General features: G+C 45.4%; 1 protein-coding gene across 1 annotated transcript in view; it reads left to right on the top strand.

Annotated features, from left to right (window-relative positions):
* FAM149B1 (family with sequence similarity 149 member B1) overlaps window positions 1-25827 on the top strand; it is a gene marked incomplete at its 5' end in the record, with an annotated part of 149370 nt that overhangs the window by 28661 nt on the left and 94882 nt on the right. Inside the window, 3 exons of the mRNA XM_030204994.1 lie at window positions 4545-4677; window positions 11619-11761; window positions 23978-24097. Coding sequence (XP_030060854.1) covers window positions 4545-4677; window positions 11619-11761; window positions 23978-24097 — 396 coding nt within the window. The remainder of the gene's footprint in view (window positions 1-4544; window positions 4678-11618; window positions 11762-23977; window positions 24098-25827) is intronic.

Raw genomic sequence — 25827 nt, 5'->3', positions numbered from 1 at the left:
TGATATGAGTATATCGGTTCTGGCGGAATATGAGACGTGCAGCAGAGTTCTGAACAGACCGAAGGGGGGATAGATGGCTAAGTGGGAGGCCGGTGAGGAGTAAGTTGCAGTAGTCCAGGCGAGAGGTAATGAGAGCGTGGACGAGAGTTCGGGTGGTGTGTTCAGAGAGGAAAGGGCGAATTTTGCTGATGTTAAAGAGGAAGAAGCGACAGGTCTTGGCTATCTGCTGGATATGCGCAGAGAAGGAAAGAGAGGAGTCAAAGATGACTCCGAGGTTGCGGGCAGATGAGACGGGGAGGATGAGGGTGTTATCAACTGAGATAGAAAGTGGAGGAAGAGGAGAAGTGGGTTTTGGTGGAAAGACGATAAGCTCGGTCTTGGACATGTTCAGTTTCAGGTGGCGGTTGGACATCCAGGCAGCAATGTCGGATAAGCAGGCCGATACCTTTGCCTGGGTCTCCGCGGTGATGTCTGGTGTGGAGAGATACAGTTGGGTGTCATCAGCATAGAGATGATACTGGAAACCATGAGATGAGATCAGGGAGCCCAGGGAAGAGGTGTAGATTGAGAAGAGAAGGGGTCCAAGGACCGATCCCTGGGGAACACCAACAGATAAGGGGATGGGGGTGGAGGAAGATCCATGAGAGTGAACTTTGAAGGTGCGGTGGGAGAGATAGGAGGAGAACCAGGAGAGGACAGAGCCCTGGAACCCAAATGAGGACAGTGTGGCAAGAAGTAAGTCATGATTGACAGTGTCAAAAGCAGCGGATAGATCCAGGAGGATGAGGATGGAGTAGTGGCCTCTGGATTTGGCAAGGAACAGGTCATTACAGACTTTAGAAAGTGCTGTTTCTGTCGAGTGAAGAGGGCGAAAACCGGATTGAAGCGGATCAAGGATGGCATGAGAGGAGAGAAAATCAAGGCAGCGGCTGTGGACTGCGCGCTCAAGTGTCTTGGAGAGGAAGGGTAGGAGGGAGATGGGGCGGTAGTTGGAGGGACAGGTAGGGTCTAGTGATGGTTTTTTGAGGAGTGGCGTGACTACAGCATGCTTGAAGGTGTCGGGGACAGTTGCAGTGGAGAGAGAGAGGTTGAGGATATGACAGATGGAGGGGGTGATAGTAGGAGAGATGGTGTTAAGTAAGTTGGTGGGGATGGGATCAGAGGAACAAGTGGTGCATCTTGAGGAGGAAAGAAGGCGGGCGGTTTCCTCCTCGGAGATATCAGGAAAGGAGGAGAAAGAGGTCTGGGTTGGTTGGTTGAGGGAGAGGGTTGAAGGGTGAAGAGGAGGAGGTGGCTTGGTAGTGAACTCAAGGTTGATCTTTTGCACCTTGTCGCGGAAGTAGTCAGCCAGTGATTGAGGAGAGAGTGACGGGGGGGTGGGAGCGGAGGGCACTTTGAGGAGGGAGTTAAGGGTGGCGAAGAGACGACGAGGGTTAGAGCTGAGAGAATTAGTCAATTGGGTGTAATAGTCCTGTTTGGCAAGGAATAGTGAGGACTGGAAGGAGGATAGCATGAATTTGTAGTGAAGGAAATCTGAATGGGTGCGAGATTTCCTCCAGAGGCGTTCAGCAGATCGGGCGCAGGAGCGAAGGTAACGGATGCAAGGGGTCAGCCAGGGCTGGGGATTAGTACGCCTTGTGGGACGGGAGGTGGATGGTGCAAGGGTGTCCAGAGCAGAGGAGAGAGTGGCATTGTAAGCGGAGACAGCCTCGTCAACAGACTCGGAGGACATGATGGAGGGGAGGAGATTAGAAATACTAGATGATAAGGTGGGAGGGTCAATAATCTGGAGATTCCTGGAAGTAGTGGTTAATGTTGGGCGGGGCTGAGGGGGAGGGTGAAGAAGTGTGAAGGTGATCAGGTGATGATCAGAGACAGGAAGAGCTGAGGTGTGGAAATTGGAGGGTGAGCCGGAAGAGGAGAGGACGAGGTCAAGGCAATGGCCATCACGGTGAGTAGGGGTGGTGGAACAAAGCTGGAGGTTGAAGGATGATGTTAGAGTGAGGAACTGAGAAGCGTGAGAGTTGGACAGGTCATCAACGTGTATGTTGAAGTCTCCGAGAATGAGGGATGGAGATGAGGGTTCAAGAAAAACAGAAAGCCAGGCATCGAAGTCGGTGAGGAAGGAAGGGAGGGATTTATCAGGGGGGCGGTAAATGACTGCCACTCTGAGTGGCAACGGGTAGAATAGACGGATGGAGTGGACTTCAAAGGATGAGAAGCAGTGAGACTGTGGTAGGAGGAGGGGTTGGAAGCTACAGGAGGGCGAGAGTAGTAACCCGACGCCTCCTCCACGGCCAACTAGGCGGGGAGTATGGGAGAAGAGATAGCCTCCATGGCATAGAGCCGCAACTGAGGCAGAGTCGTCAGGGGAGAGCCAGGTTTCAGTTAGGGCAAGCAGGTGAAGGGAATGAGAGATGAAGAGATCGTGGGTGAAGGGAAGTTTGTTGCAGACCGAGTGGGCATTCCACAGTGCACATGAGAAGGGGAGGGAAGAGGGGGGGAGGAGGGGAATAGATATGAGATTGGAGACATCCCGGAAACGTTTGCATGGATAGGACGAAGACAGGTGTGGGGGACCTGGATTGGGATTGATGTCTCCTGCGGATAGCAGGAGGAGGAGCAAGAGAGTGCGGAGGAGGGTGGGGGAGGTAGGGCGACGAAGGCGACGAAGACGGGATGCGCTTAGGAGGAATGGGGATGGGTTAATGGCAGGAAGGAAGTGTTGAAGGTTGAGAGCTAGGAAGGATTAACCTTTTGAGTGAAGCCAGCTTACATATACCTTTTCATGTGATTGCAGCTTTATAATGGATGGTGCTGAGGTTCTTAAATTTATTTGTGAAATCTATGAGTACTAATCACATCAAAGAGCAAACCATTGAAATCTTCATGCTAGTATGGAAAACATTCTTCCCTTAGTGTCAGAGCACCTTTGATGTAGAATGGAGTCTCAATTGCTTTTCGAGCAATTGAGACTCCATTCCACATCAAAGGTGCTACACCGTGACAGTACCACCTACAATTTTTTGATCAGGATTAGCTGACCCCTGAGGCAGGCGCCAGTGCGCCGAAACACGGCCCGTGTCGGGTCTATCCGTCAATTAATAAACAAGAAACTTTGATAATCTCAATCCTGAAGGCCCACTGTTGCTTTTTTGTTTCTGTATTATTTTGTATGCTGTTTTACCCTCTCTTTTGTGTCTGTGCCACTCATGCTATAGTTATAGAATTCTAAGGGCAGTTACGTGCAAATTAGTGCCAATTAACACCAATTGTCATTGATAATTGCTTGTTAGTGCCAATTAACAGCTAATTTGTCAAGTTATGCACATAACTGTAGGTGTTCTATAACCTGAGGGTATAATTTTGCATGCTAAGCCAAAATTGGGTGTGCAAGTTTATAGAATGAGGGGGGTTAATGAGCAGTCCCTTCCTATTCGCCCTCCTATTCTTTGTTACCTGTTAATGTGGAAATTATTGCACATTAATTACTAGAGCACTGTGTTAACAGCTAACACAACTTGGTAAATAGGATCCTCAGTGATTTTTCCTGAACTTACCCGTTGCTCGTGCTTAATTTTCATTTGTATATAAACCAAGTCTACATTGTCCTGACTAACTAGAATTAGATATCGGGTACCAGGTTCAGTTTCATATTCTGTGGAGAATGTGGTTGCTAATGTTTATATTAAAAGCCCCAATTTGTTGGTGGTGTCCTTTTTATGAAGAAATATATCACATCTCTATTCTTCTTGAGATTGAAAGGAATTTAACGTTTAACATTTGTATCCCACAAGTACCCATAGCAAGGAACCAGGTGGCATTTACAAGGCATTAAAAATAGTTTACAACAAGGATATTTGTGTAATTTAAAAATTTACAGGAAAGGAGCTGGAGAGAAAAGAATGCAGAGAGATGGAAACAGGAGAGATGTGCATTTGTTCATATAATCTAAAGTGTGAATTAATGCACATATATAATTGATTTGCACTTGTATACAATGCACACAAAAATGCATGTGTGTGAAAAACATTTTAAAAATTCACAAGAAAATTGCAAAAACTTGATTTAAAATGAAGACTAACCAAACATTTTTCTGCACCTCCCCTCTCCTTATGGAACGCCCTCCCTTTGGAGCTATGCGCCAAGCAGTCCTACCCAAGATTTAATGCTTTCTTGAAATCCCATTTATTCTCCCCAGCTTTTCCATATTCTTGATGATGAGTTTCTCTCCATGCAGTGCTCTTCTCCCTTTTGTTGGTTTCCTCTGTCCTATCAAAAAAATGTTGTAGCTCCTTTCATTTTTCCTGATTTTTGTTTTTTTAATTATAAACTACTTTGATTTTGTCTGGAAGGTGATATATCAAATGTGCAATAAAGTAAACTGTTTTGTTTTTGGCCAAGTGATCCACTAAGAAAAGAGTGTGAGTTTCATAAGAATAAAAAATCTCTTATGAGAAGCTTCTGTAGAGGGTATTGCTTTTCTGTGATGTCACTTACGTTCTGTACTAGAGATTAATATATGCTCTCAATCTGGGCCTCAGTGAGTCAGAAATCTCAAGTGATTCTCGGTGCCTGACGGTGGCTGTGACAGACGGAAGGATCTCTTGGTGGAACCAGCAGAGCTGCACAGGGCTCTCTACAGAAGGCAGCTCTGTCCTATCCTGGGGCTTTGATGTGAGTATACAGTTACGATATTCTTGGAGTTATTTAGACAGCAAAAGCATTCTGCTAAGCAAACATATGTAAGGATAGATAAGTGACAGGCTTCAGGGAAATGATCTTTTGTCTGTGGAGTTAAATTGTTAAGTGTTGTTGCGTAGTAGAGCTGTGCATTAGCTTTCATGCAAATGGTAAACTGCAACAATTGACAGCAAATTTGGCTAGTTTCACAACAAAACTGATTCCATGAGCCCCTAGTTTTGTACAAATCACCATTTGTCAATGTTCATTTTTGTCATAGGCATGCGTGTGCTACCAGACGTGCTGGAGTCACTATGGGAAGTGTGGGGGTGGGGACAAGCCAGAAGCATGAGGTGCTTGAGCCAGTCATGTTGGAACTCTTTGACAAGCAGCCAAGGAAGTCTGTTCTTGTCTGATTTATCCAAATATCGAGGGCAATGATGTGATAGCTGGGCTGGAAAGACACATGTAGCATCTGATGCAACAACACTGGCTGCTGGTTGCTAGTGGAATCCAGTATAAGATCCTTTTACTCATAAGGACCAACCTTCCTACTTTACTAAAATGCTTATTCCTTATCATCCTCTTTGAACCTTAGCTTTACAATACTAACTTACTGGTGGTTACTTATAAAGTCATCTGCTTAGCCACACTTAAGGACATGGCATTTAGTTGTTTCACCTTGCACTTTATGGAACCAGCTGCCAGAATCTCTAATACATTTTAATCTGCTCTTAAGACCTGGTTATTCCAGTGAGCTTACCCATCTTCTTCCTGATCTACTGCTATGTACAACCTAGGGATCTGCCATACCTCATATGTTCCTACTGGTTTTAGTTTTCCTCTATATTTTCTCATAAGGAAATGACTTGTGCTATGCATTCCCCTACCTCTCATTTTTTTTGTCCTTCATCCTTTGATGTGCTAGTTAAAGTTGTTCCATTTATAAATTTTGGTATTCAGTCTGCCTTGATGCCATTAGCGACAGTGTGGTCTACCAAATCCACTAATAAAATAAATCATGTGAGAGAGAACTCTTTTGATTTAGACTTTGAGAGAGAGAGGGACAGGTAGTAGCCCAGTATCTTGTTCCAACAGTGACCAATCCAGGTCACAGGTACCTGGCAAGATCCCAGAACAGTAAAACAGATTTTATGCTGCTTATCCTAGAAATAAGCAATTGGTTTTCCAAAGTCCATCTTAATAATGACTTATGGATTTTTCTTTTAGAAAATTATCCAAACCTTTTTTTTAAACCCTGCTAAGCTAACTGATTTTACTACATTCTCTGGCAACGAATTCGAGTTTATTTACACATTGAGTGGAGAAATATTTTCTCTGATTTGTTTTAAATTTACTACTTAGTAGCTTCATTGCGTGCCCCCTAGTCATGGTATTTTTGGAAAGAGTAAACAAGCGATTCACGTCTACCCATTCCACTCAATTCAGTATTTTACCGACCTGTATCATATCTCCCCTCAGCCGTCTCTTCTCCATGCTTAAGAGTCAAAGCCACTTTAGCCTTTCTTCATAGGGAAGTCATCCCATCCCATTTTTTGTTTTTGTTGCCCTTCTCTGTATCTTTTCTAATTCCGCTATATCTTTTGAGATGCAGTGACCAGAATTGCACACAGTATTCGAGGTGCAGTCGATTCAAAGGCATTATTGTTTTCCATTTCTTTCCTAATAATTCCTGTTTGCTTTCTTAGCTGCTGTTGCACATTGAGCAGAAAGTTTCAGCATATCATCAACGATGATTCCTAGATCTTTTTCCTGGACGGTAACTTCTAATGTGGAATCTTGCATCACGTAGCTATAGTTTGGGTTCCTCTTTCCCACATGCATCACTTTGCACTTGCTCACATTAAATGTCATCTGCCATTTGGATGCCCAGTCTCCCAGTGTCGTAAGGTCCTCTTGCAATTTTTCACAGTCCTCTTGTGATTTAACAACTTTGAATAACTTTGTGTCATCAGCCACTGACCATACCATGACAGGCAGCACACCTGCAGAGAAAACTGTACTATCTGTCTTTTCCAGCTTCTGAGAGTACTTGCTTGCTGGTTGCTTGGTCTAGTCAGCAAAGTCATAGGCAGGGATTCAGGGGGCACAGAGTCTATGCTAGAAAAAAACTGTATTTACTGTTTGCTTATGATTTGTTTGGATAGTGCTTACTTTAATAGCTTTCAAGTTTGTCAGAATGGCCACCTGTTGTGCAGGCATTAGGCAACAGGAGCAGTGTGGGGGGCTCTAGTAGTGTATCACTATCTGTCTCACAAGCATTACTGCTAAATTCCACGTGAAGTCTCTTAAAGGGATCTCGCTCAAATATCTGAGGAACCTTAGTAGAGATTACATGCTTTCTGAATTCCAACAGCACCCTTGGGTTAAGCAGTACACGGTGCTTTAAAGACACAAAAGAGAGACAGTTACTGATCCTGAGAGCTTACAGCCTAGTCCATTCACATTTACAGTCTGCTGAAAGGCTTCTCTTAACTTGGTTGACTGACTTGAATAGTGGCAGCAGGTCAAGGCATAGAGTACCAATGGGCAATCTGGACAGTACACTGAAGAGGATCTACCAGGCTGTTAAAAGAACCTGAGCCCAAATATCTGTTTTGTTTGAAAATTGTGTATGTAAGTTCTGATCGGCCTAGTTTTAAGCAGAACAGAAATGGATACATTAAATAAAACCATATTAGGAGTTACAGACCTTTTGAGTTCCAACAGTGCTACTGGGCTATACAGTTCCGTAAAGACACATAGAAAAGAAACAGTTCCCCTTCATGAGAGCTTACAATCTAGTCTGAGTGCATGCTTGGGAAGGTTGGGTGTGGAAATGGTCATACAAGGAAAGAAGGGAGGGCAGGTGAGGCCATCTGCACAAGGACAGAGTAAGAGACAGGTCATTCCAAGTGTATGCCTGTGGCTTCTCTGGTCCACCAAATAAGCCAAAGAGATTTTTTCAATAGAAGAGTAGCAAGAAGAGGATACATGGGTCTTTAACCACTTGAAACAAGCCTTTACTTCCAAACTGGTGTCCTGTCATTCTGATCCAGAAAAGACTTTCTTTGTTGAGGTTGATGCTTCTTCCATAGGAGCCAGTGCTGTCCTTTCTCAATCTGATACCAAGGGTAAGCTGTTACCTTATGCCTTTTTTTCCTAGATGTTTTCACTTGTGGAAAAGAATTATACTATTGGAGACCGTGAATTGTTAATCATTAAGATGGCACTGGAAGAGTGACGCCACTTCCTGGAGGGAGCTAAACACCCATTCACAGTGACCACCAATGACAAGAACCTCCTGTACCTTCAGGAGGCTTGCAGACTGAACCCCTGCTAAACTCAGTGGTCAATTATTTTTTGCTTGGTTCAATTTCCAGGTAGTTATTTGCCTGGCCGAGAAGAACGTCCAAGCCAGTGCCCTTTCTAGATCCTTCCAGCCTACCGATGAGTCGTCCAGGCTCATAGGCTAACCTGGACCTAGCCAAAATCCTGTCAGTGCATCCCTGTCTGTACCTCCTTTTAACATGGTAGTTCTGAAGCGATTCTGGGACGCTGTACTGAGATGAAGGCATGATTCCAAGCTTGCTGGACACCCCAGAATTCACAAGACATTGGAACTCATATCACAGACTGACTGGTGGCCCCAGGTAAAAACAGATGTATGTGACTTTGTAACTTCCTGCCCAGTTTTTGCTAGTCATAAGCCTTCTCATTCATGACCATGGGGGTTACTACAACCTCTTCCAGTGCCGAAAACAACTCCGTGGACCCACGTAGCCTTGGACTTTATGAGCCCACATAGCCTTGGACTTCATGACATACCTTCCCAAGTCTGAAGGATTTACCACCATTTGGGTGATCATTGACCGATTCTCCAAGATGGCTCATTTCATCTACACCTACCTTAGCTCGACATTTCTTTAAAGAAGTTTTTCACTTGTACAGGTTACCAAAGTCCATTGTCCCTGATTGGGGAGTCCAGTTTACTTTGAGGTTTTGACAAAGCCTATGTAAGACCTAATGAATTGACGCAAACTTTTTATCATGTCTGTGTCACCATTGCTGCTGTTTTTTTCCCACTCTCACTGACTTGTGGTCTTCATGTTACTGTTATAGTGACCTTTGTCCTTCTAACACTAATGTAGGTGGCTAATGACACCTTCTTTTTGTGTTGCTCTGCTACCTGTGTCTTTTGTAGGGCTGGCGAACTATTATTTATTTATTTATTAGGATTAATTTACCACCTTTTTGAGCAATAGGCAATTACAGTAGTAAAAATATTCAAATAACAATACAAAGTATGGCGTGAAGGGGCATAATCGAACGGGGTGTCCAAGCTTTCCTGAGGACGTCCTCGCAGGATGTCCCGGCTAAGGGGCGGGGAAACCCGTATTATCGAAACAAGATGGGCGGCCATCTTTCGGTTCGATAATAGGTCGGGACGCCCAAATATCAACATTTAGGTCGACCTTAGAGATGGTTGTCCCCGGTTTTTGGCGATAATGGAAACCCAGGATGCCCATCTCAGAAATGACCAAATCCAAGCCATGGGAGGAGCCAGCATTCATAGTGCACTGGTCCCCCTGACATGCCAGGACACCAACCGGGCACCTTAGGGGGCACTGCAGTGGACTTCAGAAATTGCTCCCAGGTGCATAGCTCCCTTACCTTGGGTGCTGAGCCCCCCAAAACCAAAACCCACTCCCCACAACTGTACACCACTACCATAGCCCTAAGGGGTGAAGGGGGGCACCTACATGTTGGTACAGTGGGTTTGTGGTGGGTTTTGAAGGGCTCACATTTACCACCACAAGTGGGGGGGTGGGGCCTGGGTCCGCCTGCCTGAAGTGCACTGCAGTACCCACTAAAACTGCTCCAGGGACCTGCATACTGCTGTCAGGAAGCTGGGTATGACATTTGAGTCTGGCTGGCAAAAAATATTTTTAAAGTTTGTTTTTTTTTAAGGGTGGGAGGGGGTTGGTGACCACTGGGGGAGTAAGGGGAGGTCATTCCCGATTCCCTCCGGTGGTCATCTGGTCAGTTCGGGCACCTTTTTGAGGCTTGGTCGCAAGAAAAAAATGGCTTTTTTCTTTTTCCATTATCGGCCGAGGACGCCCATGTGTTAAGCACACCCCAGTCCTGCCTTTGCTATGCTTCCTACACGCCCCCGGGAACTTTGGTCGTCCCCGTGACGGAAAGCAGTTGAGGGCGCCCAAAATCGGCTTTCAATTATTCAGATTTGGGCGACCCTGGGAGAAGGATGCCCATCTTCCGATTTGTGTTGAAAGTTGGGGGCCCTTCTCTTTCGAAAATGAGCCCAATTGTATACTACTTACAATGTCAACACAATACGTAATAGAACGTTTTAATTGATAGTGAAGGGTAAAGCAAGAATGTAACATAGATAGGTAAGAGAGTAAGAAGAGTTAGAAAGTAAGGTGACATTTAAAGAAAGTTTCTGTCTGCACACAGTCCCAAGTTGGATTATCTCCAGGTAAGGGAGGAGGGGGGTTTTCATATTGGGGCTTAAGGATGCCTCAAATTAAAGGAGATGTAGTAGTCTAGTCGGGTTAGAACTAGGTTGTGAAGCAAACTCTTCAATGCCTTATCATCCAGGAAAAGCTGTAATGACTTAATTTTTCACAGTGCTGGAAAGATATCTTGATCTAGAGATGTGGGGGTCAAAGGACAGAGATCTGATCAATAGAGAATACGAAGCAAAGAAATAAAGTCCTTAAAGGGAACAGAAATTTTTTGATGCGGATAGAAACATAGGAGGCCTATTTTTTCACCAAAAACTACAGCACTTCAGATTTCTGCAGATTCAAAATGAGTTTATGAGCAGCTAGCTAATTAGCAGTCCTGTTAAGAGCTAGAAAACTATTAAATAAGGTTGGTGCAAGGACTGAACCCTATGGGACCCTCTATGATAAGGGTGCAGGGTAAGATAAGGGATTATTAATAACAATCTGAAAGGTATGGAAAGAAAAATACAATTTAAACCAATTCAGGTTGGATCCTCTTAGGGAGATATCCAAGGGAGTAGGATAAAGGGATGGCTTTCCAAAGAAACCTGGGAGTCAAAAGTCCATTGCACACAATATTTATTGTTTGTAGAAACACTTTGATGACTTTAGTGTCAGAGGTGAGAGGATCTAACCTGCCTAAGATGCTTCTAATTCTTAAAGTGAAAAATCCTACAATAGCTCAGATTGAGATGTGATTTATACTTCCTCCACTGGCATTCTGTTCTTTACAGTAATCTCATCAAGGTTTTTTAATTCCGGAGAAAACATCTGTATATGTGTTGCCACAAATTTTTATTTTTGCTTCCATGGGATCGTAGCTATTTAGAAGGCCTGAAGTAAATGGATAATGTTTTTGGATAGCAGCTAAATATCATCGCTAATATCTGGATAATTTTTTTTTCTGCCTACCTCATTTTTAAATGGATAGTATCAAGCCATTCAGTCACATTTTTGGCTCTTCCTGAGTCAGATGTGGATTTCATTTTCTTAGTTGTAAATTCTACTGTGAAACTATAAATGCTGTGTATGGTGACATGGTGCCTATACAAACAGATGAATTCAACCTGACCGGAAGTCGCTCTCTGCTCTTGCTGTGAGATCAACCGGGGCAAGGGGAGGGTGGAGGAAATAAGAAAGTGGTTATCAAATGGAAGAAATGCCTGATGGGAAAGATTATGGGGAGAGGCTGTGAAGGATGGTTCCCTGTTGAAAGCCAGTTGGAAAGGCATGTGAAGAAAACTGCAAAATGATTCCCAGATAAGAGCTGGATGGCAACCAGTAAAACAAGAGACCATGCATGATGACTGCCTAATAGGAACTGTCTGTTAAAGAGCATTATACAAATATTCTTCCTTGTCTGCTAGATGATTATTTGGTTATCATGTTTTTCTTCCTGCACAGGAGTTTGATGGGGCTGCCACTCGGCAGGTGCAGCAGATATTTCAACATATCGACGAACTCTTATATGAGCAGAAAACAAGTGTCTTAACTGCAGTCCTGCAGGAGGAGTGTGAGCAATGGTCAGCATGCTTTCCCCACCTCAGGTATCTATTGTATGCTAAGGAGAGATTCAAAAGGCACTTGACCAAAAAGGGCATTTCCTAGTGGGAGCAAAGGGCTTGAGACAAGGAACTACATTGTGTTTAAAAATTTTTTTAAAAAATCCTATACAAAGCTTGTTTTCTGCATAACAATTTCATCCTGAATAAATTTGCAATAAGCCTACACTCATATCAGTCACCTCACCTAAACAATGTTGCCACCACCTAGTGATTGTCATGATACGCACAGATGCCATTTTGCTTTAAACATAAACAGTTACTATGCTTCTCAGTCAGGAGTATCTGATCCTTATTTAAAAATTCATATGTGGAGTATGGTTATGATTCTCAAAAGTAAAAAAAAAAAAAAAAAAACCCTGAAAATAATGTATACATTATCTATTGATCAAACACCCAGGTTTAAAAAAAAACCAAAAAACTGTATACAACATTATCTATTGATCAAACACCCAGGAAGTAACTTTAGCAACAGCTAATTTATAGCTTACATACATCCTCCTCTGACCCATCCCTCCCCCCCCCCCCAAGAAATAAGAAAAAGAGAGAACCCCCTCCCCCCGATTAAGGATTAGCAAAGAAGAGTCAGGGTGTGATGTCAATTGTACATATGGGTCCTAGATCTATGTTTTTAAGAAATTGTAAGCCACGGGCTCAACTGATTGCAAGTCAGTAAGCGACAGGGCCCAATCAGTTTGCATTGAAGAAAACATTGCGACAGTTGAAGAACTTGTGAGTTTTAGGTGCATCCTTTTGATTCAGCACAAGTCCACTCATCAAATTAGTCGAGCAGCCGGCACTTCTCAGTCAACAGTGTTTCAAATCATCCACAGTGTTCTTGACCTACAGTTTCTTAAGTAGAGACGAACCGAGAACAATCTCATTGCTCTTATGACTCGATCCAAGCAACTCCTTTGCAAATACCGCCCCCCCCCCCCCCCCCCCCACACACACACATGGGGTCTATTTCATTTGGTTTACAGATGAGAACATTTTCATGGTTGAGCCACCTATCAACAACCAAAATGACCGATTTTATGCATAGTCTACAATAAAGATGCGCAATAGTGCTGCTGATTGTCTTCTATGTACTCACTCGACATTCAGCAAATCTGTCATGGTCTCTGTTGGAAATCAAAAATGGGATGCATGGAGCTTTTCTTCGTCGACCCAGGTGCAAAGATTAATGGCGAGTACTATAGTGAAGTTTTGTTATCACAGCAACTGCTACCAGCCATTCGGCGTATTGCTGGCAATGTTTATGCGTTTCAGCAAGACAGTGCACCTGCTCATCATGCTCATAAAACCATCCAGTTGCTGCAGAGAATTTTGAGGCTGTCTGAGATAGGGAGGGTGTATCCTGGGGTGTTAATGTTTGTGGGTTTATGTGTATTGTATTGGGATGATATGATGAGACAGTGTGTTTTTTCTGAATTGAGTTTTAAATGGAATGCATTTGCCCATGAATTCATGATGTTTAAGCTGAGGTTGATTTCGTTGGTGATTTCTGCCAGATCATGTTTATAGGGGATGTATAATGTAACGTCATCAGCTTAGATAAATGGGTTAAGGCCTTGGGTGGATAAGTCTTTGACTAGTGGGGTCATCATGAGGTTGAAAAGGATTGGTGATAGTGGTGATCCTTGCGGTACTCCGCAGTCTGGTTTCCATGGTGGTGATATGTTTGTGTTTGATTTCACTTGATATGTGGTTAGAAAACCCTTGATCCAGTTGAGAGTACCACCACCAATTCCAAAGTATTCTAGGAGTCTTAGCAGTATGTTATGGTTAACCATGTCGAACGCACTTGACATGTCGAATTGGAGGAGGAGATTGCTCTTGCCTATTGCTATTTCCTGCTTGAATTTGGTTAGGAGAGTAAGTAATACTGTTTTGTGGCTGTGTAGGGGTCGAAATCCTGATTGTGACTCATGTAGTATAGTGAATTTGTTTCTGTACTCATTAAGTTGTTTGGTCACCAGTCCTTCCATTAGTTGGACTACTAATGGAATAGATGCTACTGGGCGATAGTTGGTAATGTCGTTTTTTTTTTTTCTTGGTGTCATGTGAGAACAATCAGCCTGCTGTCCTCGGAGAATACCTGCTTCAGGTAAGTATCTTCGCGTTTCCTTTTTCCATGTACACCGATAACGTTTTTTGCCGTAAGGTTTTGAACCATTCTTTTTGAAAATAGTAGTTGTTTTTCCTGTTATTGACTTCCCTAATGTAAGGATGTGTTGCCCTGGCAATGTCTTTGTTAATTTAGCACAATGTTTTCTTCACTTGCAACTCTTTTTTTCAAACTCTGCTAGTGTCTCCATAACATAGTAAATGACGGCAGATAAAGACCTGTACGGTCCATCCAGTATGGTATGTGATACATATATATATATATTCATACCCGAGTTTGATTTTTCCTTGCCATTCTTATACTAAAAGTTCTGAAGCTAACGTTGAAGCCCCTTAAAATTTACACTCCAGCCCATCCATAGCTATTCAGTCACGATCAGGGCATAGATCATAGAAGTCTGCCCACCACTGGTTTTGCTTCCCAATTACCGGTGTTGCCACCCAATCTCCACTAAGAGTCCATGGATCCATTCCTTCTATTCAGGATTCCTTTGTGTTTATCCCACACATGTTTGAATTACATTACTATTTTCATCTCCACCACCTCCCACGGGAGGGCATTCCATGTATCCACCACCATTTCTGTGAAAAAATGCTTCCTGACATTACTCCCGAGTCTGCCCCCCTTCAACCTCAAGTCATGTCCTCTAGTTCTACCGCCTTCCCATCTCCAGAAAAGGTTTGTTTGCGGATTAATACCTTTCAAATATTTGAACATCTGTATCATGTCACCCCTGTTTCTCCTTTCCTCCAAGGTATACATGTTCAGGTTGGCAAGTATCTCCTCATATGGTTTGCAACACAAATCCCATACTATTTTTGTAGCTTTTCTTTGCACCACTTCCAGTCTTTTTACATCTTTAGTAAGATACGGCCTCCGAAACTGAACACAATACTCCAAGGAACTCACAATACATAAGGAACTCACCTCATCTTAGCTAGCATGTTGGGTGTCTAGGAGCATGGTATTGATGTGATACTCTGTGCTTTTGCCCTTATATTAACCGTGCTGTCTGCCGATTATTGGAAATCCAGAAAATCACTTGCTGTAACATTAGAACAGGACCAACAAATCCCAGGTGCGAACTCATCATGGTACCCAGGATTTTGTGCTCTTTTAATTTTTGTTTTGTCTGATACTTTTGTTTTCTTGGAAGGCTATAGGCAGGAAGCTGCCAAACATGGCCAGAAGATGGGACCGTCCCCTTTTGCCATGCCTGAACCCCAGGGAGACAACGGTACTACTACTACTATAAATCACTTCTATAGCGCTACCAGTTGTACGCAGTGCTTTACAATTGCCAGGGAGATACTGAAGTTAGCTAAAGGGATCTTGTGTTTGCTGAACAGAAGCAGTGCACCAGTAGAGGGGTTTATGTTGTTTTGAGAAGACTACTGTGGATTACAAAGAAAATAAAGTGTAGAACTGGTGCAAGTCTTCCGTCAACCCAGGACTGATTAATGAACTGCTTAATCCAGTTCATCAGTCTAACTGGGAATGCTAAGGAATACATTTTGTTGAGGCTTTGTTTTGTATGGAACTTGTGCTACATGTGGGATCAAAAAAGCCAAAGTCCACCTGATGATTATTAGCCACTGAAAGTCAAGAGATTTAAAAATCTGAGGAAGAGATTCAAATGTGTTTGGGAGTTATTTTAAAAATGCTGTATGCTACTAAGAGCCTGAAGATACTCTGGAAAATGATTTTGAACTTCAGTAGTTCTGATTTGCCAATAAGAAGTCACTAGACTCCATGTACCTAATTTTTTTTCCCCACTAATAAACAATTTTCTGATGTTTACTATGAACTGTTGCTGAGGTGATATTTCTAATAAAGACTGACATAAGGAGCAATCTGGAAGCTGCCATGCAATCATAGTTGAGTAAGGGAATTCATCTCCTAGTTGTCCAGATCAGTTCCTCATTATCACCAGCCCATTGTAAGAGAACCATGGAGCCATCGTACAACCATAGGATGACACATATTATCTACCATTTAGATGACCAGTTCCCCAGCCTGATAGGATTCTCCTGCAGTACTTTAACATCACCTTGCATTTTAACCACTTTGAATAATTTTGTGTTATTTGCAGATTGGACCGTCTCATTCCTTGCTGCCTTTTTCTAGATTATTATTGAATGTTAAACATTGATTCCAGTATAGATCCCCAGGACACGCCATTATTTACCTCTGCTCAGCAAGGCTGGTGGGACCTAAAAGGTCACACACGTTTTGGCAATTTGCATTATTACAAAGTTTGGATATAAGACATGGGGAGGGATAAATAGTTAAATTGTTTAACAAATACAAACAAACAACATTTTAGTTATTGCCTCTTTATTGGACTAACTTGATACATTTCTTGAGGAAGGGAATTTTACCTTCTGCAAGTTAGTCAAGAAATGTATTAAATTAATCCAATAATTTTTTTGTTTGTTTATACTTGTTAAACTTTAATTCTGTGCATTCAGGTTGACTAAAATGGAAACTACGCTGGTTTATCCAAAATCAATGAAATTTGAGATTCTGTAGGTGCATGTATTAAGGAAAAAGAAAACAAAAACTGACTGGATAAGGGTCATGGTTATGCCTAGAGCTGGGATATATCCTTGCACTGTACAGTAGACAGGAATAACTGAGCAGAATGGATGGTTTTATTGGCCTTTTTCAGCCATCATCTACTATGTGGTTATATTTCCTATAGGGTCAGTATTGAGCTGGTGTGATGACAGGCTTAAGTTAAATGTCGGCTGCAGCATTTAACTTAATACATATAGAGGTAGATTCAAAAATGTGCATGAAATAGTTTGGCACTAAGGGCCAGATACTATATACGGCACCTAAAATATCTGTGTGGAAAACAATTCTGGCTAAGCGTATTGAATAAGTGGCGCATACATTTAGGCATAGTATATAGAATACGCTTAGTTGATATCCTAGCACCTAAATCTACGTGCCTCCATTTACACCAGTGAAAACATGATGTAAATCCCAGCACATAGATTTAGGCACAGAGGGCCATATTCTATAACAATGCATGTAAAATTTGGAATACCCATGAAACGTCCATTTCCACGCCTATGACCGTGCCCCTTTTGAACTGCACGCATTAGAATTTAGGTTCAGTACATTGCTGAATACGCTTATCAAGTTATGCATGTAAATTGTAATTATTGCCAATTAGTGCTCATTATTACTTAAGTGTTATCAAAGCTGATTAGCTTGTTAAGCCAATTAATTTACTCGTGTTGTCATGGAATATGCTTAGATTTCATCGTGGTACTCTAAACATGCTATATAGAATCCAGCAATAAGTGCCAATTCTATAATGGCAATTGTGATGAAATCGCTCTTATAGAATAGTGCATAAGTTGGCATGCGCATACCTAACTTTAAGCTTGAGCACTTATGCCATGTCAAAGGCTGGTGTGAATGTTTGTACCTAAAGTTGGTTGTTGCACATGAAAGTGGTAGTATTTTATAATCAGAGTCCACAGCAAAACAGGAGGAATACCTCTATGAGGGTCAAAAGTGGAAGCAGAAGAGTAGAGGACAACATGGGCTTCCACGCAGGGAGTGTTGAGCAATAAAAACTTTATTGACACCAAACAAAGACCTGACATGGTGCCGTATTTCGGCGGGCATGCTCACCTGCCTCAGGGATCAAGTACAACACTTCAGGTGAAGCCAAATCTATATCAGGTGCCTGTGATGAAACTGCTGGTTTGGCTGAACACAAGCAAAATTCATTAGGAAGTGATATAAAACAAAGTTCACCGTAAATGACATAGAGATGCCTTGGCACCAAGGTAATCACTTGTGGGCACGCAACTTGATAGAATTTGGAGGATATTCAACACTACCATCTGTATGGATTGAGAAATCACTGTGCTAGTACTATCCATTTGGTTTAGGCCTACTATTCATAAGGCCTAAACTTAAATGCATAACTTATCCAAACATAGGCTATCAAGATAATGTTTTGGCCTGCTGTCAGCTTGTCTCTGACATGGCCCCGTCTTATCTAAATCTTATTCCATATCATCAAGCTGATCAATCCATAGACTGGTGGGTTGTGTCCATCTACCAGCAGGTGGAGATAGAGAGCAAACTTTTGCCTCCCTATATGTGGTCATGTGCTGCCGGAAACTCCTCAGTATGTTCTCTATCTCAGCAGGTGGTGGTCACACACAGCAGCAGCTCTGGCTAGGCCTCCAAGCCTAATTTTTAGGTTTTGTTGAGTGCCTGGGGTTGAGGGCTCTTTTGAGCAAGTGCAAACCTGGTGGTACCAGGTCCCTCCTTTTCTCCCCCCCCCCTCCCGCTGGCTCCGTTAAAAAAAAAAAAAATTTTTTTGAACGTCTTTAAAGGCGTTTATTTCGACGTTTATTTAAACGTTTATTGCAGCTACTCACTGGGACACCAGGTCGTTACAGCTCGGAGCGGCAAGCAGGTAATTTTTACCTTTTTATAGCGGGCAGGGCGTTCCCCGATTCTTCTCCTCGTGGCATATGGCGTCGGAGGGCGAGGGCGCAAAGGGTCGCTCCCCGGATCGCTTGAGCGCTTCTAGAGGGGATGCGGGGGTCTTAAAGCCTGATTCGCCCTTGTTGGGTGACAGTTTCGTGACCGATGAATGTCCCGGTCCTTCCTCCGGCGTGGCGGTTTTTCCCGCCATAAACGCCCATCCCCCGCTCCTCGCCTCTGCCATCTTGGCCGGCCACGCGGCTCGGACGGCTTCTTCGTGGGCCGCCCTTGAGGTTGGAGACATTAATGCCATGAACGCCCTTAATTTGGGCGACGGCACAAAAGCGGCTAAAGTTAAGCGCCGTTCTTCCCGCGCGGCTCCTTTGCGGAGTGTCGCGCCGGACGCCATTTTGGATGCGCAGCATGTCTCTCCCCCGCTCTTGCGAGCGCTGGTTGAGGGTGCGTCTAGGGCTGTTGCCCAGGCTGCGGAAGTGCACAGTCTGGGGGGTTTCTCCCCCGAGTTTGTTTTGCTGCTGCATCAGGCCTTCCTCATGCAAAACGCTGCCCCTGCTCCCTCGTCTGGTAAAGAGGTTGAGGTTCCCAGAGGTAAACGCCCTCGGGTTGATTCCCAGGCCTTGGAGGACTTTGTCTCCTCCGATGTAGATGAGGGCAGCGTGTCTGAGGTCTCCCAACGGTCCTTTGCGGATTCCTTGGAGGAGACGGATCCCCGCTCGGATGGAGCGGATGACCCCTCTGCAGCGCGGCTTTTTAGCCCAGAGGATTTGCCCAACCTGTTGATACAGGCCATGGACACTTTGAAGATTTCCTCTCCGGAGGACGTCTCTCCCTCAGCCCCTGTTGGCTCTGCCATTATGCTGGGGACGAAGCGCCCGCCTAGAACCTTCCACGTGCATGATGCCATGCACACCTTAATTTCGGCTCAATGGGATGTCCCGGAAGCGAGCCTTAAAGTGGCTAGGGCTATGTTCCGCCTCTATCCTTTGGCTGTGAGTGAACGTGAGGCCTATCTGTGGCCTACCGTGGATTCTTTAATCACTGCGGTGACTAAGAAAACAGCGTTGCCGGTGGAAGGTGGCACGGCCCTAAAGGACGCCCAAGACAGAAGATTGGAGGCGGCCTTAAGGTCGTCCTTTGAGGCGGCTGCTTTAAGTTTGCAGGCCTCAGTTTGCGGCTCCTATGTGGCCAGGGCGTGCCTGACTATGGTGCAGCGGGCTTCCCCCTCGGATCATTCCTTAAGGGCTGATTGGCCGGCCCTGGAATCGGGCTTAGCCTATTCGGCAGACTTGCTGTATGATGTCTTGAGGGCCTCAGCGAAAGGCATGGCTCAGACAATCTCTGCGCGGCGGTGGCTTTGGCTGAAACATTGGTCTGCTGACCACGCCTCTAAATCCCGCCTGGCTAGATTGCCTTTTAAAGGCAAGCTGCTCTTTGGGGTCGAGCTGGACAAAATCGTGACCGATCTCGGCACGTCTAAGGGCAAGAAATTACCAGAGGTCAGGGCTCGGGCTAGTACTCGTCCCGGTACCTCCAGAGGACGGTTGCAGGAAGCCCGTCGGTACCGCCCGGGCAAGTCGGGTTCCTCTGCCCCCTCTTCCTTCAAGAGGAATTTCTCCCCCAAGCAGCATTCCTTTCGCAGAGACCGCCGTCCCGGAGGTGCTTCCTCCGGTCCTCCCCCAGGGTCTCGTACCCAATGACGGGGCCTTGGTCCACGCCCCAGTGCAGATTGGAGGACGGCTGTCCTCGTTTCTGGGCGAGTGGACCACAATAACTTCAGACGTGTGGGTGCTGGAAGTCATCAGAGACGGCTACAAGCTAGAGTTCTGCCGACCCTTAAAAGACGGGTTTGTATTCTCTCCCTGCATGTCTCCGGTCAAAGCTGTGGCAGTGCAGCAGACCTTGGACAATCTGATCCGCCTGGGCGCGGTCGTTCCGGTGCCAGAAAGTCAGCTTGGCAAGGGACGTTACTCCATTTACTTTGTGGTACCAAAGAAAGGAGGTTCTGTCCGGCCTATCCTCGACCTCAAAGGGGTCAATCGGGCCTTGAAAATGTGGCACTTTCGCATGGAGACTCTCCGCTCTGTTATAGCGGCAGTGAAGGCAGGAGAGTTCTTGGCTTCCTTGGACATCAAGGAAGCGTACCTGCATATTCCCATCTGGCCTCCTCATCAACGCTTTCTGCGTTTTGCAGTCCTGGGCCGACACTTCCAGTTCAGAGCCCTCCCATTCGGGTTGGCTACTGCTCCGCGGACCTTTTCCAAAGTAATGGTGGTCATCGCGGCCTTCCTACGAAAGGAAGGAGTACAAGTCCATCCTTATCTGGACGACTGGTTGATCCGAGCCCCCTCTTATGCAGAGTGCGGCAAAGCTGTGGACCGGGTAGTTGCTCTTTTGAGCTCCCTGGGATGGATCATCAACTGGGAGAAGAGCCAGCTGCGCCCGACTCAGTCCCTGGAGTACCTGGGAGTTCGATTCGACACCCAAGTGGGCAGAGTGTTCCTGCCAGACAATCGGATTGTCAAACTCCAGGCTCAGGTGGACCAGTTCCTAGTAGCCTCTCCTCTTCGGGCTTGGGACTATGTGCAGCTGTTGGGCTCTATGACGGCCACGATGGAAGTAGTGCCCTGGGCCAGGGCTCATATGAGACCACTTCAACACTCTTTGCTGCAGTGCTGGACTCCGATGTCGGAGGATTATGCTGTGCGCCTTCCCTTGGACCCAGCAGTGCGCAAGGCGCTGAGCTGGTGGATGCAGACAGACAAGTTGTCTGCGGGAATGCCTCTGGTGACCCCAGAGTGGATTGTCGTCACGACGGACGCCTCTTTGTCGGGCTGGGGAGCCCACTGCTTGGGAAGGACAGCGCAGGGGCTCTGGTCTCCTGCAGAGGCAAAGTGGTCTATCAACCTCCTGGAACTCAGAGCCATTCGGTTGGCGCTTTTGGAGTTCATCCCGGTACTGGTGTTGAAGCCTGTACGGGTCCTGTCGGACAATGCCACGGCTGTGGCCTATGTCAACCGCCAGGGAGGTACCAAGAGCGCCCCTCTAGCCAAGGAGGCTATGAATCTTTGCCAGTGGGCGGAAGCGAACCTGGAGCAGCTGTCAGCGGCCCACATTGCCGGAGTCATGAATGTCAAGGCGGACTTTCTCAGTCGCCATACCTTGGAGCCCGGAGAGTGGCAGCTATCTGCTCAGGCGTTCTTGGACATCACGAAGCGCGGGGGCCAGCCGAGCCTAGATCTGATGGCGTCATCGGCCAATTGCCAAGTGCCGCGCTTTTTCAGCAGAGGACGGGACCCTCGATCCCTGGGAGTAGATGCTCTTCTCCAACAGTGGCCGACACAAGAGCTTCTCTATGTGTTCCTGCCCTGGCCCATGTTGGGCAGGGTGCTAGACCGGGTGGCAAAGCATCCCGGCAGGGTAATCCTGGTGGGTCCGGATTGGCCCAGACGTCCCTGGTATGCGGACTTGATCAGGCTCTCAGTCGACGATCCTCTGCGGCTGCCAGTGGAGCAGGGCCTGTTACATCAGGGTCCCGTGGTGATGGAGGATCCCTCCCCCTTTGGTCTTACGGCCTGGCTATTGAGCGGCAGCGTCTGAGAAAGAAGGGCTTCTCAGACAAGGTCATCGCCACTATGCTGAGAGCGAGGAAGCGCTCTACTTCTACTGCTTACGCCAGGGTTTGGCGTATCTTTGCAGCGTGGTGTGAAGCAGGCTCACTTTCTCCCTTCACTGCTCCAATTTCTTCAGTGTTGGCGTTCCTGCAAGAAGGTCTGGAGAAAGGCCTGTCGCTCAGTTCCCTTAAAGTCCAGGTAGCGGCTCTGGCTTGCTTCAGGGGCCGCCTGAAGGGTGCTTCCCTGGCTTCGCAGCCAGATGTGGTGCGCTTTCTCAAGGGAGTTAATCACCTGCGCCCTCCTCTGCACTCAGTGGTGCCTGCGTGGAATCTCAACCTGGTGCTAAGAGCATTGCAGAAGCCGCCTTTTGAACCCTTGTCGAGGGCATCTCTGAAAGACCTGACGTTGAAAGCAGTCTTTTTGGTGGCTATCACTTCAGCCAGAAGAGTTTCCGAGCTCCAGGCGCTCTCATGTCGAGAGCCTTTTCTGCAGTTCACTGAGGCAGGAGTGACTATTCGCACAGTGCCTTCCTTCCTGCCCAAGGTTGTTTCTCGCTTCCATGTGAATCAGCAGCTCTGTCTCCCTTCCTTTCGTAGGGAGGACTACCCAGAGGAGTACTCTGCTCTTAAATATCTGGATGTGAGACGAGTCATCATCAGATACTTGGAAGTGACCAATGATTTCCGGAAATCGGATCATCTGTTTGTCCTGTTTGCAGGTCCTCGTAAGGGTCTGCAGGCTGCTAAGCCTACAGTGGCAAGATGGGTCAAGGAAGCCATTGCAGCGGCTTATGTGGCCGCGGGGAAGGTGCCGCCTATCCAGCTGAAGGCTCACTCCACGAGAGCTCAGGCGGCCTCGATGGCAGAGGCCGGATCCGTCTCCTTGGAAGAGATATGCAAGGCGGCAACTTGGGCTTCGGCTCATACATTCTCCAAGCATTACCGTTTGACTGTGGCTGCACGGGCGGAGGCCCGGTTTGGAGCTTCAGTGTTGAGGTCAGGGATTTCACTGTCCCGCCCTGGGTGAGTACTGCTTCGGTACATCCCACCAGTCTATGGATTGATCAGCTTGATGATATGGAAGGTAAAATTATGTATCATACCTGATAATTTTCTTTCCATTAATCATAGCTGATCAATCCATAGCCCCTCCCAGATATCTGTACTGTTTTTATTCTGGTTGCATTTCAGGTTCAAGTTTAGTCTTCAGTTACTTCAGTAAGACTTCGTGTTCAAGTTTTTTCACTTGGATTCTTCAAGAGTTGAGACGAGTTTGTGTTACAGTGAGCTGCTGCATTCCTCTCCCCTCCGTTTTACGGGGCTGGATTGAGACTTAAAATTCTGCCGGCACTCCCTCCCGCTTCGTGCGGTTGTAGGGCAGCTTTGTACCCCACCCGCTTCGGCGGTGTTAGGGTCAGTCAGCTCCTCCCGCGGTTGCGGTTGCAGGATAAGCCAGATCCCCCCGCATCGGCGGGTGTGGTGTCCCTCCCCTGCTCCGCGGGGATGAGCTGGACGGATTCCCCTCCCCCACTTGTGTGGGGATGAGCTGGGTTAATTCCCCTCCCCCGTTTCGGCGGTGGTGAGCTGGGCAGAGTGTCCCTTCGTGGGTGTAATTCTCTAAGTGCTGAGTCCTGCGGATGGAGCTTTGATATCGACATACTGAGGAGTTTCCGGCAGCACATGACCACATATAGGGAGGCAAAAGTTTGCTCTCTATCTCCACCTGCTGGTAGATGGACACAACCCACCAGTCTATGGATTGATCAGCTATGATTAATGGAAAGAAAATTATCAGGTATGATACATAATTTTACCTTGGGCCATTTAGCAATTTTAAATGGCCTGATACTATCTGTATAAGTTTAAAAAATATATATATAAGCAAGTTATACATTCACCATCTGCTGGTAAACATATAGCTTGCTTTGAATATTGTTCCTATATTACTATTCCTAAAGTAATTTCTGTATAACTGTTTCAGGATTCAAGGAAAGCAGATTTTGATCCCTGCAGAAGATAGTTATGGCTGGTATTTCAGTTCTACCTCAGAGACGTCTGTCATACCTAACCTCAGCATTGCCCTGGGAATGGAATCTGGTAGGTAAGTGTCGGTGGAAGGCACTGCTTAAGATGGGCAGTAAAGCTTGAGCTTAGAGAAGTGTTCTGCTTAATGGCTAGATGTGAAATACTTCTAAATTATTTTCTAAAGTATTCATCTCATCTGTTTATTTTTAGTAGAAGCTTTTTAAAGTTACATTGCAAATAACATCAAGGAATGGAATATTAACAAATAATCCAAAATAAAGAAGTTAAAAAAAAAGAAAATATCCAGAAGTCTACAAATTACAGTCATAGTTAAATACTACTGTTCATGAAGAACTGTGCTGCATCTCGCTGAGTGTAAGGGAAGGGAGGGGATGTGGGCCTTTATGGTAACCAGTAGCTGAAGAAAAAAGGAGGGAGAGGCCCTGTGCATGCTTAGAAAAAAAGTTTAGCTAAGAAGACTGTTGTGTGGGAGGGAGTAGTAGCTCCCCTCTCCCTCCCTCTCCAGGGTGCTGATATGTCTTGTATTTCCAAAGTGCCAGGTGTGTCTCCAACCTAGAGAGAGAAAAAAAGAGTTCTACAGAGTTTTTCCAGTGGATACAGGCTGCAGCTGGGGGATTTGCACTGTTTTTTTGTATAAACAGAGAACAGTTAATTCTTTACCAAGTTCACATCACTAAAGAGAGGGGTAAGAAATTAGGGATGTGGGATGACGCAACTTGCAATAAGTGTGGGCAGGGAGTGGGTACATTTGTACACTCATTTATGGAATGTCCCTCTTTATATGCACTATGGTCTGGGGCACTGAGCGCCCTTGAGGACATCTTGCAATGCACATTGGAGTGGAGGTATTCAGTTACATTAATGGGGTGTGGGGATTCACTTAAAGAGCAAGGGTTGGGGGCGGCGCAGAGAACATTTGTTTTGTTAGCGATGGTATTAATCAAAAAATGCATTTTGCAAGTCTGGGTTGCTGCAGAGCCCCCGCCTTTGGACACATGGAAGACCAGCATGAGTGAAATGGCGAATTGGGTGCTCCGAGCACAAAAAGGTGCTGTGTCTCTGGGCAAGCGGCAGTACCGAGATATTTGGGGAAGGGCGCTCTCCTTGTTCTCAAAACAGGGTCTTGAAACAGGCAATCCAGGATAAGTGCTGGGATTAGAAGGGAGGGGGTGGGGCAGGAGGAAGGGGGGGTAACTTCATGGGGGTAGGGGAATAAAAGGGGGGAAAACAAAAAGTTATGAAGCTTAATTATGCAGTGCTATAGGATATAGTTCACATGTTTGGATTTTAATGCTGGAGCACAATGTCTCTTCTTTACATATGCTGTAGTATGGTTTGTGGTTGACTTCATATTACAATAAAGAAATTTTCAAAAAAAAAAAAAAACACAGAGCAGTTCAACGTTCACAAATAGAAATGGCTCACACTCACTTAAATGCTGATACCTCTCTTGCCATGTTCATTGTAGTTCAAATCAATTATTGTATACTTCTAATATCCCCTTTACAGAGTTCAGTGCAGTTTACATTCTAGGTGAGACAAAAGCAAATAGTGTGAGGTTTGAGAAACATTAGAGATCATTGGATTCATGCATGAGACTAACATTGAGGAAAGGATAATGGATGATACTAGGAGGTAGAAGTCATGATAGATTGTTATGAAGCGGTTTTTGGGAAGAGAAAAATTTTAGCCTCTTCCTGAAGTTGAGGTAGCTGTTTTCTGTTCTGATGGGAATAGGTAGAGAGTTCCATATTTTGACTCCAAGAACAGGGAATAGAGAGCTGA

Source organism: Microcaecilia unicolor, chromosome 5 (genome assembly GCF_901765095.1).
Source record: "Microcaecilia unicolor chromosome 5, aMicUni1.1, whole genome shotgun sequence".
NCBI classification, from domain to species: Eukaryota; Metazoa; Chordata; class Amphibia; order Gymnophiona; family Siphonopidae; genus Microcaecilia; species Microcaecilia unicolor.
This window is presented reverse-complemented; position numbering and strand designations above follow the sequence as displayed.